At 42.4% G+C, this 17,655-nt stretch overlaps 1 protein-coding gene and 1 long non-coding RNA gene across 3 annotated transcripts in view; one reads left to right on the top strand and one right to left on the bottom strand.

Annotated features, from left to right (window-relative positions):
* Positions 1 to 11,025, top strand: part of CIAPIN1 (cytokine induced apoptosis inhibitor 1) — a 40,686-nt gene extending 29,661 nt beyond the window's left edge. For both annotated transcript variants that reach the window (XM_077132536.1, XM_077132537.1), the window contains exons 5-9: positions 3,909 to 4,077; positions 5,542 to 5,615; positions 6,541 to 6,656; positions 9,331 to 9,412; positions 9,956 to 11,025. In XM_077132536.1, the coding sequence (XP_076988651.1) occupies positions 3,909 to 4,077; positions 5,542 to 5,615; positions 6,541 to 6,656; positions 9,331 to 9,412; positions 9,956 to 10,066 (552 nt within the window). In that variant the 3' untranslated portion in view covers positions 10,067 to 11,025. The remainder of the gene's footprint in view (positions 1 to 3,908; positions 4,078 to 5,541; positions 5,616 to 6,540; positions 6,657 to 9,330; positions 9,413 to 9,955) is intronic.
* LOC143659503 (uncharacterized) lies at positions 1,322 to 17,431 on the bottom strand. The gene is made up of 3 exons (XR_013163581.1): positions 17,109 to 17,431; positions 5,263 to 8,190; positions 1,322 to 3,597 (listed from the first exon to the last, which is right to left on the bottom strand). It is a non-coding gene; the product is annotated as an uncharacterized LOC143659503 (long non-coding RNA).
* Between the last annotated feature and the right edge of the window lie 224 nt (positions 17,432 to 17,655).

Genomic DNA, 17,655 nt, shown 5'->3' with positions numbered 1-17,655 from the left:
GTTGTTGAGCCTCCACATATTTGTGAATTTTCTGGCACTCCGTCTATTGTTGATTTCCAACTTCATTCCTTTATGATCCGAGAAAGTGTTGTGTATGATTTCAATCTTTTTAAATTTGTTAAGACTTGCTTTGTGACCCAGCATATGGTCTATCTTTGAGAATGATCCATGAGCACTTGAGAAAAAGGTGTATCCTGCTGTTGTGGGATGTAATGTCCTATAAATGTCTGTTAAGTCTAGCTCATTTATAGTAATATTCAGATTCTCTATTTCTTTATTGATCCTCTGTCTAGATGTTCTGTCCATTGATGAGAGTGGTGAATTGAAGTCTCCAACTATTATGGTATATGTGTCTATTTCTCTTTTCAGTGTTTGCAGTGTATTCCTCACGTATTTTGGGGCATTCTGGTTCAGTGCATAAATATTTATGATTGTTATGTCTTCTTGTTTAATTGATCCTTTTATTAGTAGATAGTGTCCTTCTTTGTCTCTTTTAACTGTTTTACATTTGAAGTCTAATTTGTTGGATATTAGTATAGCTACTCCAGCTCTTTTCTGGTTGTTATTTGCATGAAATATCTTTTCCCAACCTTTCACTTTCAACCTATGTTTATCTTTGGGTCTAAGATGTGTTTCCTGTAGATAGCATATAGAAGGATCCTGTTTTTTAATCCATTCTGCCAGTCTATGTCTTTTGATTGGGGAATTCAGTCCATTAACATTTAGTGTTATTACTGTTTGGATAATATTTTCCTCTACCATTTTGCCTTTTGTATTATGTACATCATATCTGATTTTCCTTCTTTCTACACTCTTCTCCATACCTCTCTCTTCTGTCTTTTCGTATCTGTCTCTAGTGCTCCCTTTAGTATTTCTTGCAGAGCTGGTCTCTTGGTCACAAATTCTCTCAGTGACTTTTTGTCTGAGAATGTTTTAATTTCTCCCTCATTTTTGAAGGACAATTTTGCTGGATATAGAAGTCTTGGTTGGCAGTTTTTCTCTTTTAGTAATTTAAATATATCATCCCACTGTCTTCTGGCTTCCATGGTTTCTGCTGAGAAATCTACACATAGTCTTATTGGGTTTCCCTTGTATGTGATGGATTGTTTTTCTCTTGCTGCTTTCAAGATCCTCTCTTTCTCTTTGACCTCTGACATTCTAACTAGTAAGTGTCTTGGAGAACGCCTATTTGGGTCTATTCTCTTTGGGGTGCGCTGCACTTCTTGGATCTGTAATTTTAGGTCTTTCATAAGAGTTGGGAAATTTTCAGTGATAATTTCTTCCATTAGTTTTTCTCCTCCTTTTCCCTTCTCTTCTCCTTCTGGGACACCCACAACACGTATATTTGTGCGCTTCATATTGTCCTTCAGTTCCCTGATCCCCTGTTCAAATTTTTCCATTCTTTTCCCTATAATTTCTGTTTGTTTTTGGAATTCAGATGTTCCATCCTCCAAATCACTAATTCTATCTTCTGTCTCTTTAAATCTATCCTTGTAGGTATCCATTGTTTTTTCCATCTTTTCTACTTTGTCCTTCACTTCCATAAGTTCTGTGATTTGTTTTTTCAGTTTTTCTATTTCTTCTTTTTGTTCAGCCCATGTCTTCTTCATGTCCTCCCTCAATTTATCGATTTTGTTTTTGAAGAGGTTTTCCATTTCTGTTCGTATATTCAGCATTAGTTGTCTCAGCTCCTGTATCTCATTTGAACTATTGGTTTGTTCCTTTGACTGGGCCATTATTTTTAATTTTCTGAGCGTGATCCATTATCTTCTGCTGGCATCTGGGCATTTAGTCAGATTTCCCTGGGTGTTGGACCCAACAGGTTGAAAGATTTTTCTGTGACATCTCTGGGTTCTGTTTTTCTTATCCTGCCCAGTAGGTGGCGCTCATGGCACTCGTTTGTCTGTGGGTCCCACCAGTAAAAAGGTGCTGTGGGTCCTTTAACTTTGGAAAACTCTCGCCGTGGGGAAGGTTCGCCAGCTGAAGTGGCTTGGAAGAGTGCCAGTCCGAATCTCCCAGCTGGCCCGGGGATCCAAACACGGGGAAGGTCGCCGGCCGCCGCAGCCCGGGAGAGCGCCCGTCCAAATCTTCTAGCTGGCTCGGGGCGCCAAGCATGGCCGAGGGCGCCAGCTGCTGCAGCCCGGGGGAGTGCACCGTTCCCAGCCGGACCGGGAAGCCACATGTTTGGAAGGGACCCCGGTCACCGTTCTCCGTGGCGTGGGGATCTCCGATCCAATTCTCCCAGTTGGTCCAGGGGGCCGCGCGTGGGGGGGGCACCAGCCGCCGCAGCTTGAGGGGACCACCTGTCCAATTCTCCCAGCCAGCCAGGAAGGAGGGAGGGAGGGGCTCCGGCCGCCTGCCGCCCCGGCCCGGGGAAGCCCGCCCCCCTCGGCGATCTCACCAGAGCGGGTTCTCCCAGCCAGTCAGCCGTTCCAGAATGGGGTACGCTGTCTTCTTGATCTCTGTCGTGGCTCCAGGAGCTGTTCTGTATCGTTTCTACTCCCCTAGTAGCTGTTCTGGAGGAGGAACTAAGACCCGCGCGTCTTACTAAGCCGCCATCTTCTCCGGAAGTCAACTCCACATGCTTCTTTTTAATGTAAAAAAGATCATATGTATACATTGATCCATCACTGGCTTTTTCCCCTTCCCAAGATATTTTCTACATTTATCTCAGAGTATTTCTCTTCATTCTTACTGATGATGCAACAGTATTATATGCTGTATGTGGACTGTGATTTATTGGACCAATTTGTAATTTACCATCTGCTACTTCTTCCCAAGGAATGTAGAAAGCATTTCCCTTCCCCTAAAGTTCTTTCCCTCTTAGGATATAAATTTCTCCTATCTTCATTGTGCATCTGCTTCCCTACTATAGGCTTTGATCCTGTTCAATAGGACATTGAATCATCTTGATAATCATAATCATTATAACTCCCACAGTGACTAGCCTTATACCTGATAGATATTTGATAACTACTTTAAAACTTTCCCAAGGGTAAACTCAAAGTAAACATGTAGACAAAAGTTATACTCTAGGATTCTGATCAGTGAGAAACTGAATGTAAGGTGAAATAGTCTGTTACTGTATTAATTTGCAAGCTGCCAGAATGCTATATACCAGAACTAGAAGGACTTTTAAAAAGGGAATTTAATAAGTTATAAGTTTACAGTTCTAAGCCTATAAAATTGTCCAAACTAAGGCATCCAGGGAAAGATACCTTAATTCAAGGAAGGCCATTGGGTCAGGAATGCCTCTGTCAGCTGGGTAGTCCCGTGGCTGGCTTCTGCTAGTCCCTTGCTCCTGGGCTCCCATGCCTTCAGCCTCTGTTCCTGTGGAAGTTCCTCACTTTGCTTCTCCAGGGCTGGCTTTCATATCTTGGCATTCCTTGGCTCTCTCCAGGTTCTGGCTTGCTTAACATCTCATGGTGACATCTGCTGGGCTCCAAGCATCTCAAAACATCTGTTCTCCAAGTGTCAGGATCTGTTACAGCTCTGGGCTCTGTCGAATCTGAGGCATCTGTTGTTTCTGGCTCTCTCCAAAATGTTTCCTTGTTTAAAGGATTCCAGTGAATTAAATGGGTGGAGTCACATCCCCAGCTAATCGAAAGGTCACATACACAATTAGTGATGTCATGTCTTAGTAGAGATAAGCTAATCAAAAGTTTCCACCTACAATGTTGAATCAGGATTAAAAGACAGCTGTCTGCGTAATAGTAGGTCAGGATTAAAACATGGCTTTTCTGGGGTACATAATACTTTCACATAGGCACAGTTACTGTCAGTTATCTTATACTTAACATATAAGTATGTATGTTATATGTTAATACATTAATGTACTTAATATATAAGTATATATATATTATACAGAAAATATATGGACTAATTCCTTTTGACATCTTGAATTCTAGCTGGAGCAGGAATCCTTAAGCCCTGAGGAGAAGCAGTCTGTCCAAGAACATCTGGGATACCAAAGTGACAGCCTGCTTTCCGTTCAGATCACAGGCAAAAAACCAGACTTTGAAGTGGGTTCTTCTAGTCAGCTTAAGCTTTCCATTGCCACAAAGTCTTCTCCTTCAGGTAAGCCTGGCCTAGGAAAATTATTCTATTTAAATGGGTCTGGAGAGACATTAGAAATTGAACTAGAGAGCTAAGTCATAGGGTTGGTTAGTCCTTCCTGAATTCCTGCTATTTCTAGTAGAAGAATCCATGATGTGCTAATATCCTGATCATATTCGTATTCAGAACTGAAACAATGTGTAGACATTACCTTGTTCAGCTCCTTTTTCTGTACCAGAGGACTCTGAGGTATCTTCATTCTAAAGGCCTTAGTCACATACTTTGGTTAATGAAGACTTTTCAGGCCCAGAAGTACAGTTATCCTCAGAGGACCTCACAGTATGACACTAGTAGACAAGGTGTCTTGTTCCATATGTCCTTTCCCCCCCCCTTTCTATGTTCGTAAAGTAAGCTTTTCTTACTTTGAGGAAATCGTAAAATACTTATAAAACAGTATTTCTTCTGCCTGGATAGCTGCAACCTTCCCCCAGCCCCTTTGTTCCCATTCTCATGCTTCTATTACTATGTTTTAATACCTGAATTAAGAAAAATTGTCCTAGCTGTGAGGTATGCAAAATCTTACAAATAATTTCTGGTACATTCACACCATGTTGTTTCGACTATCCAGTCTAAATCTTTAAGAAATCCTTTGAAATCGTAGTCCCCTAGTAGATAGGAACAGGAACCACTTTGTTGAGCAGTTTGCCCTGTGGAAGGTCTGAGCATTCAGTTGTGTCTGTGATGGCTAGAGGATGCACTTGCCCCAAAGGCCTGGTCGAGGATCTGTCCCAGACTGAATCCAGTGGTCTCAGCCCTCTCAGGCCCTTCCTTGCATTCTCCTGGCCTACAAGAAGATAGGACCCCTAGGCAGAGAATCAGGAGGTGAGAGGTCTGCAGCATGTGTGTCTGCCATCACCTCTAGAGCCCATTTGCCTTTAAATGACAGGTGTGTGTAAGGCTAAATAAAGCTTTGCTGCTTATGAAGTCTTTGACATATTTTTCTCAATTAATCCTCAAAGTACTGGTGAGAAGTACTATTTAACCCCATGTTATAGGGGTAGAAATCAAGATATGGAGGAGAAAGCAATTTGGAGTGGAGATTAAAAGCATTTCTTAGAAGTCAGACAGTCTTGTATTTATGGCCAATTGATTAGATTCTCTGAATCTGTTTTTCCATCTGTAAAATTAGAAGAAGTAAACACTTACCTCATAAGGTTGTTAGCAGGATTAAATTAGTCCATGCATGTAAAAACGTTTAATACAGTATCAGGTACAAAGCAAGTGGTTAACAAGTGACAACATCTTTTACTCTCATATAGTGTTTGGCCCAAGGTCATGCCTTTTGTAATTCACAGACCTGGGCCTTAAACCCAAGGCTTCTAAATCCTAGTCCAGTGTGTTTTCTTCTGTGCATGGTTTTTCAGTCAGAGGCTCTTTGTTTGAATCTGGCTGTTTTTATAGAGTAGTTTTTCTTTTATTGGTCAGTGAAGCCTGCTTTGGACCCTGCTGCTGCCAAGCTCTGGACCCTTTCAGCCAACGACATGGAGGATGAGAGCATGGTGAGTGGGTGTCATGGTCATTCTTTCCAGGTCCCATACTGGGTATGAATAAGTGTAGTTTGGAGTGGGCTTCCTGGACCTGTTAATGTTGAGAGTGTTTAAAGCCCAGCATCATAGCTGTACTGCTACTGGCATTTTTTATTTAGATGGAAACTTCATGTTGGTGGAACTGTAAATTTCTTTTTAACATCTCTTCCCCACAGGTTTTGTTGTTCTCATTTCATGTCATAGAGTAAAGACTGGCATGGGCATTTGTTAACCTGAAAAGAGTTTATCAGCTAAAGTATTTTTGTTGGCCCCTTTGTCTGGGCAACTCACTGAACATCCACTTATGTGAAAAGCAGCACTTTTCATCTTTAATCAGCTCTGTCTTAGTAAAGTTTTTCATTTGTACAAACATTGAGATTAGAGTGGTGCACAATATAGATTGACTTGTGCCCTTTCAGAGGATTTGCAGACAAATTATCTGCGTATTGAACAAACAGTTTCACAAATGGATGCATAATTATTTGCCTTTTTTTCTCTAATTATATAGAAAATGATTGTTTCCTTTTTTCATATGATACCTTCATATAATTAGATATGACACTTTTCTTTTTTTTTCCTACCTGCTTTTCCCTCCCTTCAATACCTATACATGCATATTCTCAGTAGCTGTAGGCCAGTTTTATAACTATTTCTCATGTGAATTAGTTTCTAATTCCCTCGCCATCCTGACACATCTTCTGTGGACATATGTTAGTTTGCCATTGGCCTTTTGAGTGTGGTGCTCAGAGTGAGGGTGATGATCAACCTGCTGTAGGACTGGGCAGAAGCCTTCTTTATGCTGGATGGGATAAGTCTGCTATTGAAACTGATGAGCACTTTAGCTTTTCATTGGCAGAGACAAAACTGTGTTGTTAAATTTGCTTTGAACACTCTCCAGGATCTCATTGACTCAGATGAGCTGTTAGATCCAGAAGATTTGAAGAAGCCAGATCCAGCTTCCCTGCGGGCTGCTCCATGTGGAGAAGGGAAAAAGAGGAAGGCTTGTAAGAACTGGTAAGTGCTGGGGTAAGCAGAGCTGGCTGTGAACACCCATATACTGATTACAGAAATATTACTAGGGCTAGATGGTCCCTGTTTGTGCTTCCTCACCTGCATCTCCTTTCCTGCCTCCACAAGAAGTCACCAGTCTCCTAAGTTTATGTTAATCACTCACTGGCTTTTCTCATGATTTCCCACTTATGTATGAATCGTCAAACTGTGTTACTTGGTTGTAAAGAACGGAGTAGTAAGCCTACACCTAACTATATAAGGAAAGGTCAGTATTCCCATTGTTGCATAAAGACTCCCAGGGGAGGAGGAGGTGAACAGGGTCAGTGAGTCATGGTTTGGTCTCTGCTTCTCTGAGAATCTATGAGAGCCCCTTCTGGAGAAGTCAGTAGGAAAAGTCGTGAGTTAGTTCTAGGAAATGAAAGGCATGCCACAAGTAGAACAACTGGCAGGGTCGTAGTGTGGTGTCGCTCCCTCTGACCAACAGAAATATGGTCAGAGGGAATGGACTGCTCTAAACTCACCATAGTCTACTGTCAGGAATAGATCAAAGCAGAATGTTTATGGGGTGAAATGAGTGTCATCAGCTGATCGAATACCAGGGCATGAAAAGCAGAGATGAGCATTATCAGCATGTTGGTCAAAACAAGCCATGGACAGAATCTGGGCCAGCTCACCTGCCATCAGGATAAAAGGATGGTATGACGGCAGCAGGGATCTTGGGAGTACAACCTTCTCTCACCTGCCTGTCTCTCAAGTCACTGGCTTTAGTATGCACGTGTGGATCTGTGTCGGCACAGAACTGACATCTTGGGGTCTCTGTTCACTGTCCCTTGAGGATTCCTTTCCTTCTATCTTGTGTTAGCTTTCCTGTGTTATCTTCTTTCTTGGTTTTCTCTTTTGCTTTGGTAAAGCAAATCCTCTAATGGTTTCTATAGAAAAGATACCTGGGAGGTAAATTGTTTTCTTTTTTTATGAGACTTTTTGTGTCTGAAAATGCCTTTTTTTCTGCCTTCTTAAATTGGTAATTTGGATATAGAACTCTAGATTGAAAATAATTTTCTTAATTTTGAAGGCAGTTCTATTATCGTCATAATTCCCGTGATGCTGTTGAGTTATCTGAGACCATTCTGTTTCTTTTCTTTCTATAAAACCTTTTTTCCAATTTTGGAAGTGTATAGAATCTTCTTTATCCTTGGTGTCATTTTGGGATAGCATGCCTCAATAAAGATCTGTTGTACCAGGTACCTGATGCGTCTTTTCAATATAAACTAAAGTCATGTCCGTAAGTGCTGCAAAATTTTTTTAAATTGTGTTTTCTCCTTTTTTATAGCATCCTGTTCTTATTTCATTGGTGTGTCTTCTTTTCCCTTGAGCATAGTGATTCTTTTTTCAGTTTTTTTTCCCTCCCTGCACAGTCTCCATTCTTCCAAGTTGCTTTTTTCCTTTTGCATTGGTCTCTGACTTCCATGTTAGAAGCTTTCTTAAGATGTCTGGTAAACCTTGATTGTCTTCATGATGAAGAGTGGAGGACAGTACCCTAGAGAAATGAAAATACATATCCATGCAAAAACTGGTAAACAAATAATCATAGTAGTAATATTTTAAAAGAGCCTAAGATGTGGAATAACCTAAATGTCTATCATCTGAAAACTGGATAAACAAACATGTTCTATCCAGGCAGTGGAATATTTTTGAGCCATAATAAGGATTGAAATATTGATACATGCTGCAGAACGAATGAACCTTGAAAATATGCTAAGCAAAAGAAGCCCATCGCAAAATCCATATATTGTATGATCCCATTTATATGAAATATCCAAAATGAAAATCCAGAGACAGAGTAAATTAGTGATTGCTTGGGGCTGGAGGATGGAGGATGGGGAGATAGGAGGGTGATAGAAAAAGGATTTAGAATTTCTTTTTGAGGTGATGAAAATGTTCTAAAATTGGTTTAGTACTAGTTACATATATCTGATTATTTTAAAAGTCATTGAATTGCACACTTTAAATGGATAACTTGTATATGAATTCTGTCTCAAAGCTGCTTTAAAAAAAAAGAGTGGAAGACAAATTGCTAATTGGGAGATCTGAGCCCCTAGGTATGAAGGCAGCGGAAATCTTGACGGTGGCAGCCTTCTCTCACCTGCCTGTCTCTTGAGTCACTTGCTTTCGTATGCATGTGTAGCTCTGTGTCTGGAGTAGAGTTGACATCTCAGTGTAGGGGTCTCCCTTCACTGGCCCTTGAGGATTCCTTTCCCTTTTATCTTGTGTTAGCTTTCCTCCTTCCTGTTTTAATCATCAGTGGTTTTTTTTTGTTGTTGTTGTTTTGTGTGAAAGTTGCCAGCACTTGCAAGTCAGGAGATTTCAAGTTAAAATCCAGATTTTGTGGACTGTTCTTAAATTTGGAAAATGTGGCAATACGGGGTCTGCTTTTTCCACAATGATAATTGGCTGATTGAACTGAATAGTGGCTGCCCTCTCTAAACAGGACACACCCCCATAGCTGTTTGCATTCTTGTCACTCTCATTGTATCTAAAGGGCCTGGTTCATTGATGTTACATACCTGGCCCTGGAGGTGTCTGAGTTATGACACCCTGATGTAAAGCGAAAAGTCAAGAATTTGGAGTTTCTGGGTGAAGTCAAATCTCATTCATCAGTTACTGATTTTCCTTCCAGCACTTGTGGCCTTGCAGAAGAACTGGAAAAAGAGAAGTCAAGGGAACAGAAGAGCTCCCAACCCAAGTCAGCTTGTGGAAATGTAAATATCTGGATCATCATTCAGCCTTTACAGAGTCCCCAGTGGATTGATTGGGTCTCATCCTAAACTAATCAAGACTAGCACTGACCCTAAGGAACTTACTGCCCAAATGGTTTAATGATGAGCGGAAGTGTGAGAACACGCAAGTAGGCGGTAACGAGGAGGGGAGGCTCTTTCCTGAGAGTGGGTTAGTATGTCTGTGGGGGAGGCTGTCTTGTCCTTTTTTTATTTGGGGTCTACTACTTCCTAGTGTGGCTTGATATTTCACCATTTGGCTGTTTTCTGGACTATGATTTGAAGTGCTTAGACTATAGAAATAAGACATCATTAGGAAGTTCTCATGACTGTTGTTTTTCATAAAGCCAGTGATCTTTAAAATTCTTAGTATTTCAGTCCCTGTTGGATCTTCAAATTCACCCCACCATTTTCCTTCAGGCCACTGTGGCCATGTTATATAATTAGAAAGCTCTATCTTCTAGCCTAGATATCTGGGGTAAGCTAATACCCACCTTCCCTGTGTGATTGCCTCTTCTCTCTCAACAGTGCTACCTGGGCGATGCTTTCCGCTGTGCCAGCTGCCCCTACCTTGGGATGCCAGCTTTCAAACCTGGGGAGAAGGTTCTCCTGAGCAATAGCAATCTCCATGATGCCTAAGAGGGACCAACTTGGACCCTTCTGTTCCTTGGTCGCTTCTCGCCCCTCGAATCCCACCACTGTCATTCCTCTCATCCCGTTGATTTGATCACTCTGTTTGAAATCTGTGTGAGGAGAGGGGCCTTAGTAGATAGAGTGAAGCTGGGAGTGGCGGGGGGAGTGGGAAGGAGAGTGGTGAATAGTGCTGCTATGTATCAAAAGACCAAGGTATAGTGGGGCCCAGTTACCCTGAGTGGGGGGACCTGTTTCTTCTTATGTTAGGGAAAGGGAGTGTGCCTGAAGAGCCCCTCTCTGAGGTTAAAATGCTGACCATGACACTCTTGAGCCCAGACATCCTTGAATATTAATATTAATACTGTGGCAAAATCCCAGGCACTTGCCTATATTTTAGGCTCAGCAATAGTGCTACCTACTTGTCTTCCAGAGTTGGTGGCTGATTCAATATGCAGTTCTTGGTGACATAAGTTAAGTGTCTCAGGACCTCAAGAGCACACCAAAGGAATTCATTGGTTGCTGTGATTATATGCAGTGCCTCTCTGCCCCTTCCACTCCAGCCACACTGTTTCCTTATAGCATAGCATTTGTGTTCTGCTGTCATTTCTGTTCTTATACAGTATTAAACTTGTGTATTTCTATCCGCCAGTTGTGGAGAGAGGGTGTATGTGTGTGTGTGTGTGTGAGAGAGAGAGAGAGACGCACACAGTTATCTTAACCCAACTTGGGTCACTAAACTTTCTTTTTGGAGGGACTCAGTGTTATCCAGGTGCTCAGTCCTAGGCTTGTGGAATAGCACCTCTCTCTATTTACTTTAGAAGAGTTCGGGGAGATGAGAATGGAGAGGGAAGCAGGAAAGAATCTGGACTAAGTCTCCCTGAGCAGGAGCTCTTTGGTTCTCCATGTCACCTACCCACACAGACTTGGAATTGATCTTGCCAAATATACCAGCAAATGAAAGTGTTCATTGGTGTCCGTCCTTCAAACCTGATTTGATTCTTTTAAGTTTGCTTTTGTTTATCTTGGCCTCTGCCAGTGGATTTAGTTATTGGTGTGGTTAAATCCTAGTAAACTCTGTGGTGGGCAGAGTTCTAGCGTCCCATGACCCATGCCCTTGTATAGTAAGTCCAAGCAGGTCCTGTGAATATGATAAGGTACCATTACCACAGTTAGGTCATGTTATATGGCAAAAGTGAGGGGATTTTGTAGCTGTTGACTTTAAATTAACCAGAAGGTAAATTATTCTGAGTGGGCCTGACTCAATAACCCTTTATTGAACATTTGGCCCCTTTAAAAGAACAGTTTCCCTGGCTGGCCTTCATTAAGTGAATCCCCATGTTTTAAGAGGGTCAGTGAGAGCCACAGGACAGTGACCTGAGAGCAGCCCCAGTTGGCAGTTACAAGAAAACTGGGACCTCAGTTTGTCCTACAGCTGCGATAAACTGAATTTTACCAATAACTATGTTAGTTTGGAAGAGGACCCCAGCTCCAGATGAGAACACAGTCCAGCCAACACCCTGGTTGCTGCCTTAAGAGACCTTGAGCATAGGATGCAGCTAAGCTGGATCACAGAAACTGGTAGGATAAATGTATGTTTTTTTTAAGCTACTAAATTTGTGGTAGTTTAATATAAAGTGATAGAAAATAAATATATCCTCCCAGTCTAGGTTTAACAACTCTTTATTGAGTTGCTAGACCACTGTTGGTTGTGTCTGCTGCAGTTGCTGATGGACAAAGGTATCTACCTCTGGACTGGGAGCAAGAGATCCTGGGCCAAAGGGCTTCTTGGTATGGGTTTAGTGGAGTCGTAGGCAAATGCCACAAGCCAGGGCTGACCTTATGGTTCTGAGTCCCACCTGCAGCTGGTGGAAAGATTGATATTGCCTCCTGTCTGCCACAATTAGCATGGCTAACGGTATCACATTGTCAGTTGCTCTGTCACTCCTGGGGGTTCAGAGGGAAGCCAGCCAATCTGAGAGTCAGGTCCAGCCTGCTAGAAATAGGGCCTGGCAGTCAGCAGCCCAGTAAGGGGACATAGGAGGGGACAGCTAGTCCTCACATCGTGTGACTTTGGAAGACAGCATTTCTGAGCAGAGCTTTTAGTCTTTATAAGTTCACAGTATTGGAGCCAGAAAGCATCTCAGATATCACTGAATAAAACTTCAATTTACATTTGAGGAAACAGAGCAAGAGGGTGGCCTGCTACCATCAGAACCACCTAAGAACTTTTGAAAGTCTTGGTGCCCAGTGTTGCCCTTGGACATTCCGCGTCTATAGACCTGAGATGGAGCTGGGAAACTTAGTTGATTATTGTTTTGTTTTGTTTTTTTAAACTTTCTTAGGTCTTTCGCTTAGGACCTGGCAGCAGGCATTTGGGGTTTCCTTCATTCACTCTTAAGGCAATAAATGGAATGGGCAGCAAAGACAAGCCACACATTCCCAAGGTTAGGAGACAGCTAAAATAGAACCACAAAATAGTTGGGAGTGTGCCAAAAGAAGGCTTTGGAGCTGGAACGTGGGAGGGAGCCAAGAGAATGAGTGAAGGTGCAAACCTGCTTGAAGGTGAGGGCACACCTTGAGTTGCAAAACAAATACTCTGGTTGTGACGGTGGGTTCCAAATGTACAGGCAGGTCTTGGGGCTGAAAGGAGAAGCCCACAGAGAAGCCTTAGGTGTAGGAAGCACTCGTGCTGGGCAGAAGAAAGGCTTGGCGAAGGGCCTCGCAGCTGCGAGTGAGGAGGTGTAAGCCTGTGAACAGCACCAGGTACTGAAGAAGATGGCCCCATCTGGAGCCCCTCGCCGTATTAGTGGGAGTGGTTCAGCACTTACGTCCTGTGCACTATACAGTCTGTAGTGTCAGTTTCCACTCTGCCTGTATCTGGATAACTTAAAACCAGGCGAGAAAATACCTATGCCCAGCCTCCTCTTTTCCAAACATCAATTAAGTGTCTTGGAGTGAGGCCTAGGGCATCAGTATTTTTGCAAAGCTTTCCCAGGTAATTCAAAAGGGCATCTAGGGTGCAGAGCCACTGCCCTGGATAAATTCTTGTACACGTACACCAGAAGACAAGTTAAAAATATTCAAAGCAGATTGTGAAAACCTTGTGTCTGATGCTCCTTTTATCTCCCTTATCGACAGACAAATAAAACATATGGAAGAAAAATAATAGGGGGAACAAATGTTAAAATAAATTTAGTAGATTGAAATGCTAGTAATCAATGAAAGGGAGGGGTAAGGGATATGGTATTTATGAATTTTTTGTTTTTATTTCTTCTGAGTTGATGCAAATGTTCTAAGAAATGATCATGATGATGAATATACAACTATGTGATGATATTGTGAATTACTGATTATATATGTAGAAGGAATGATCATATGTTAAGAATGTGTTTGTTGTTACATTTTTTAAAAATTAATAAATTAAAAAAATATTCAAAGCAGCACTGTTTGTAATAGCAAGAACCTGGAGACAATCCAAAATGGCCATGAGCAAGAGAATGGATTACGTGGTCACAAGGTGAAATACGTCACAGCAAAAAATGATGAACTATAGCTGTGCACGTCAAAATGGAAGGATTTCACAAAATGCAGAACCACAAAAGCAAGTCCCAGAGGTGTATGTGTGTGTGCACGTGTATGTGTATGTAATATTTATATAAAGTTAAAAACATGCACCAATATATTCTTAGGGATAAATATATATGTTACACACACACACATATGTGACAATCTGAAGATAATCAGGAGGGATGATAAGCAAAGTTTAGGACCTTAGTTGTCTCTGGAGGGAGATGGCAGGATGGCCAAAGGAGGGGGAAATGAGACTCCAAAGGAGCAGAAATTTCTTTTTCTTAAGCTGAGATGGTGGGTATACAGGTGTTTATTTTGTTACTGGTTTGTATACCTTACAGAGACTATTTTATGTCTATAAGGGATTTTCTTTTAAAACTAGAAAAATCCATTCATAAAACCCTCAATCTGAAGGAGAATTTCCATCCTACCTGGAGCAAAGTCCTATGCTCTGACATGAGCCTCCAGGAAATATCTGGTCCAGTTAAAATCTCTTTCCAAATCTGGAAAGTGGGACCAGCACAAGATAAAGATACTGCAAAATACTACGATTACTACTGATAATAAAAGAGGGAGAGCATTGCCACAGAGCAGGTGAATACTGTGACCCAAGTTTTTGCTACAAATCATACAAACATATAAAATAAAAGATGCAAGAGCTCAAAGAAATGATTAATAAGACAGAGAGATGAAAACATGAAATGGCAAACCTCAGACAAGAAGAGAAAACACTTCAGAAATGAAATTGGTATTGGAAATACCACTAGGAAGACCAGACAATGCTGAAAACAGGGACATAGAAGGCGGGAATAAGAAGACTAACCTGGATGGCAAGGAAATAAGTAAAAAAGGGATCAGTGAGAAAATGATCAGACACATGATAGAAAAAATACAAATAATATATCAGAATTTACATATACAATTCAGTACCTTTTCCAGAAATAAGAGTTGATGTATAGATTGAAGGGAAAAGTGACTCAGAAGGTTCACTGGTAAAAATAATAGTTTTATTAGCTCTCATTTAGAGTCCCCATCATCCAGCACGTGCAGAGGCTGTACTGTTCAAGAAGGCATGGTCCAAAGAGCCAGCCAAAGGAAAAGTGAAGAAAGGGTATGTCCCGCCTCTTGACTATTTCCTCCAAACTTGTCTGAGTTATGTATTCAGTTCCACAAGCATTTATTAAACATCATTTAGAATCTAGGCATTGGGTTACATGAAGGGTGGATAATGATAAATAACATCCAGTGTACACCTATGTGAAGGTTGGATACGGATAAACAATATCCAACCCAACATTTGAAGACAGCTAAGCAACTGCTAGTAAAGGTGTGCCATGATTCTTTGTCATCAATGTGCACAGAATATAGTCTCGTCACTGAATTGTGCAAAAGGGTTTCATTGATAAGAATTTACCTCCAAATACATGCATACACACATAAACATGCGCGTGGTGATTCAGATACACTTAAAATCTCCACTCTGTATATCTTCCTTCCTGTCTGTATTTGGGTTAAGATATTTAATAATTTGGGGGCTATTATTATATACATCTTATAGTTTTGTATATGTCATTTGGCTGTGGTTCTCACATAAGGCAGCTCTCCTTTCATGGGTTATTTTGGAAATGTCAGTAATGCTGCAATATGAACTGTATTTTGAATGAAAGAAGACAGCAGTGCAGAATATCACCTGATTATAAGTTCAGTGGTCGAGTTTTGGTTAGGTATGAATCCCAGATATCCTGAATTAGCAAAGCTTTCAAGTACAACTTACGTATATAAACATAAGTTTATGTATATAAAGTGTTTATGACGCAAGCTTCAGTTAGATATGGCTACCTACCATGACTTGCCTACCCCCAAGCAAAACCATTCCTGTCAATCCTAAAGAATACCTAGGGCATTATATAATATCCCACAAATCTTCCACGCACTAGGGTAACTTTCCAGAAAGCTACAACCTCCAGATAAGTCTCTGGACCAGATAATAAGTCCTGAAATGCAGAGGGGCCAGCCTCTCCAGAACATCAGCTAGTTCCATCCCCCTATCCCACATTATTGACAGCACCTTCCAACATGAAAAAGTTACAATGGGCAGAGCCCATATACCCCTAAAGAGTGGGAGAAAGATCGAAGGTGATGGTGGAGTTATACAGAGAAGGTATAGAGTTTAACAAATGAGTATGATTGCTGAATCATTATCTTGATATTTCTTTTAGTTTCCAGTTTCTTAGAGCAGCTAGAAGTAAAAAACTAAAACTGTGGAGTTGTAACCCATAGCAAACTGAAATCTGTTCTGTAACTACTGGTTGAAGTGTGCTTTGAAAATCATTGCTTTCTCTTTCTTTTCTTTGTATGTAATATTTAACAGTAAAAAACTTTTAAGAAAGTGTTTATGTATATAAAGCATTTCCTGCTTTAGTATTCTTGAAATCAAATTGGATATAGAACCCCCCCAAAAATCAAATTAAATATAGAACCAGAAAAAAAAAAAAAAAGAAAGAAAAGAAGGCATGGTTAGTCTTAAACTCCTTTATCATAAAACAATGTTGCTATTTGTAACGGAGTGAAATAGTGAATCTAGAAGAGCTTCCGGGTTTTGCTTAGCATTTTCCTCTGCTAAGGATCCAGTTAAGTCCTTGGCTTCCATGGCTACCTCCTCAAGGTGGCAGGCTTGGAGAGGGCAGTACAGGTCTGAACCCCCCTTAGCCACCCCAAGTTTGCCTCCCGTTGTCTTCCCTGTAGTCAGCTTGGTGGCCCGACCTGTTACCCCACCCTCACCCCCGCCCACACCAGGCAGGAGGCCTTCGCCCCTGCCCCCAATCTGGGGACACGTTTAGAGCTGGCTCCCAAGTGCTCTGGGTCCTCTCTCCCTTCCCCCTTCCCTTCTCTCTCTCTCTCTCTCTCTCTCTCCCTCCCTCCCTCCCTCCTTCCTTCCTTCCCTCCTTCCCTTCTCTTTTTGTACGTATCATTCTTTAAAATTATGAAAAATTTCAAATACAGAAAATCACAGAAATAATATGACATATGACTGGGGTTAACAGCTGTTAGCGTTTCGCTGTGTTTTCCTTCCGATGTCTCTAATGCCTGCATGCGGGAAGTGCTCCCCAGGCAGCTGAATCCTCCCATAGTCCTCAGCCCCACCCCCACCCCAGGCCTTCTGTGCCCGGGAAGTGATGTCATCCCACACGCGTGCCTTTATACCATTTCTCTGCAGTAAGGAGGGTCCCACTGAACGTGCGCTTTGGGGCTCACTTCTCAGCAAGGCGCCCCTGTGGTGCTCCCTGGCTTTGGAGGAGGTCTGGGGAGGACCCAGTTTGCGGCCTTCAATTATGGGGAAGCTGCAGGGTTTGTAAGACACTGTCCCCTTCGGGCCATGTGACGGAAGGAAGGGCAGAGGACTCAGCCCCGTTCTCCCCACTGGGGCTAAAGCAGCCGAGAGAAGGGTCCCATTTCGTCCTTTTACTGAGAGACAAACCTGAAAGGTGAAGCGGAGGCATCAAGGCCCAGCCGGTAGCAGGACAGCGACCGAAAGCCCGCGGTGCTCCTGGCGCTGCCCACGCCGCACGCGTGCGGGACGAGGCCCTGCGGGGCTGGGGCGGCTCTGCCTTCCTCCTCTGCATCCAGCTAACCCCAGGGCGTTGAGATGACAGTTTCCTTGCCTCTGCTCTCGCAGGGGAAAGCCCGGCCAGCTTCAGCCATCCCTGCCCCGAGCAGCCACAATCGGATGCGGGGTTCTGAACCCCTACTGAGGACAGCGCGAGGCCAGGGTCTGGGTGGTCAGGTCAGGGCTGCGCTCGCAGCCTCAGATCTTTCCTGTAGGGCTGGAGCGTCCCCTAGTGGGCGGTTGAAACACCACCCAATTCTCATTTCCACCGTTTTAAAGAATGTGCACATAGCCCAGCTGTTACAGGGCTCTGCTCCTCCCGGGAATTCCTCTTTCCCCCGTAGTCCACCTGTGACGTTCATCTGGTGCTTGTTGATGAGAATGTATAAATCAAACGTCCGTTATGCACAAAACCGTT

The sequence above is a fragment of the Tamandua tetradactyla genome, chromosome 16, assembly GCF_023851605.1.
Source record: "Tamandua tetradactyla isolate mTamTet1 chromosome 16, mTamTet1.pri, whole genome shotgun sequence".
Lineage (NCBI taxonomy): Eukaryota > Metazoa > Chordata > Mammalia > Pilosa > Myrmecophagidae > Tamandua > Tamandua tetradactyla.
The sequence above is the reverse complement of the archived record's forward strand: the minus strand, read 5'-3'. Positions and strand labels throughout refer to the sequence as shown.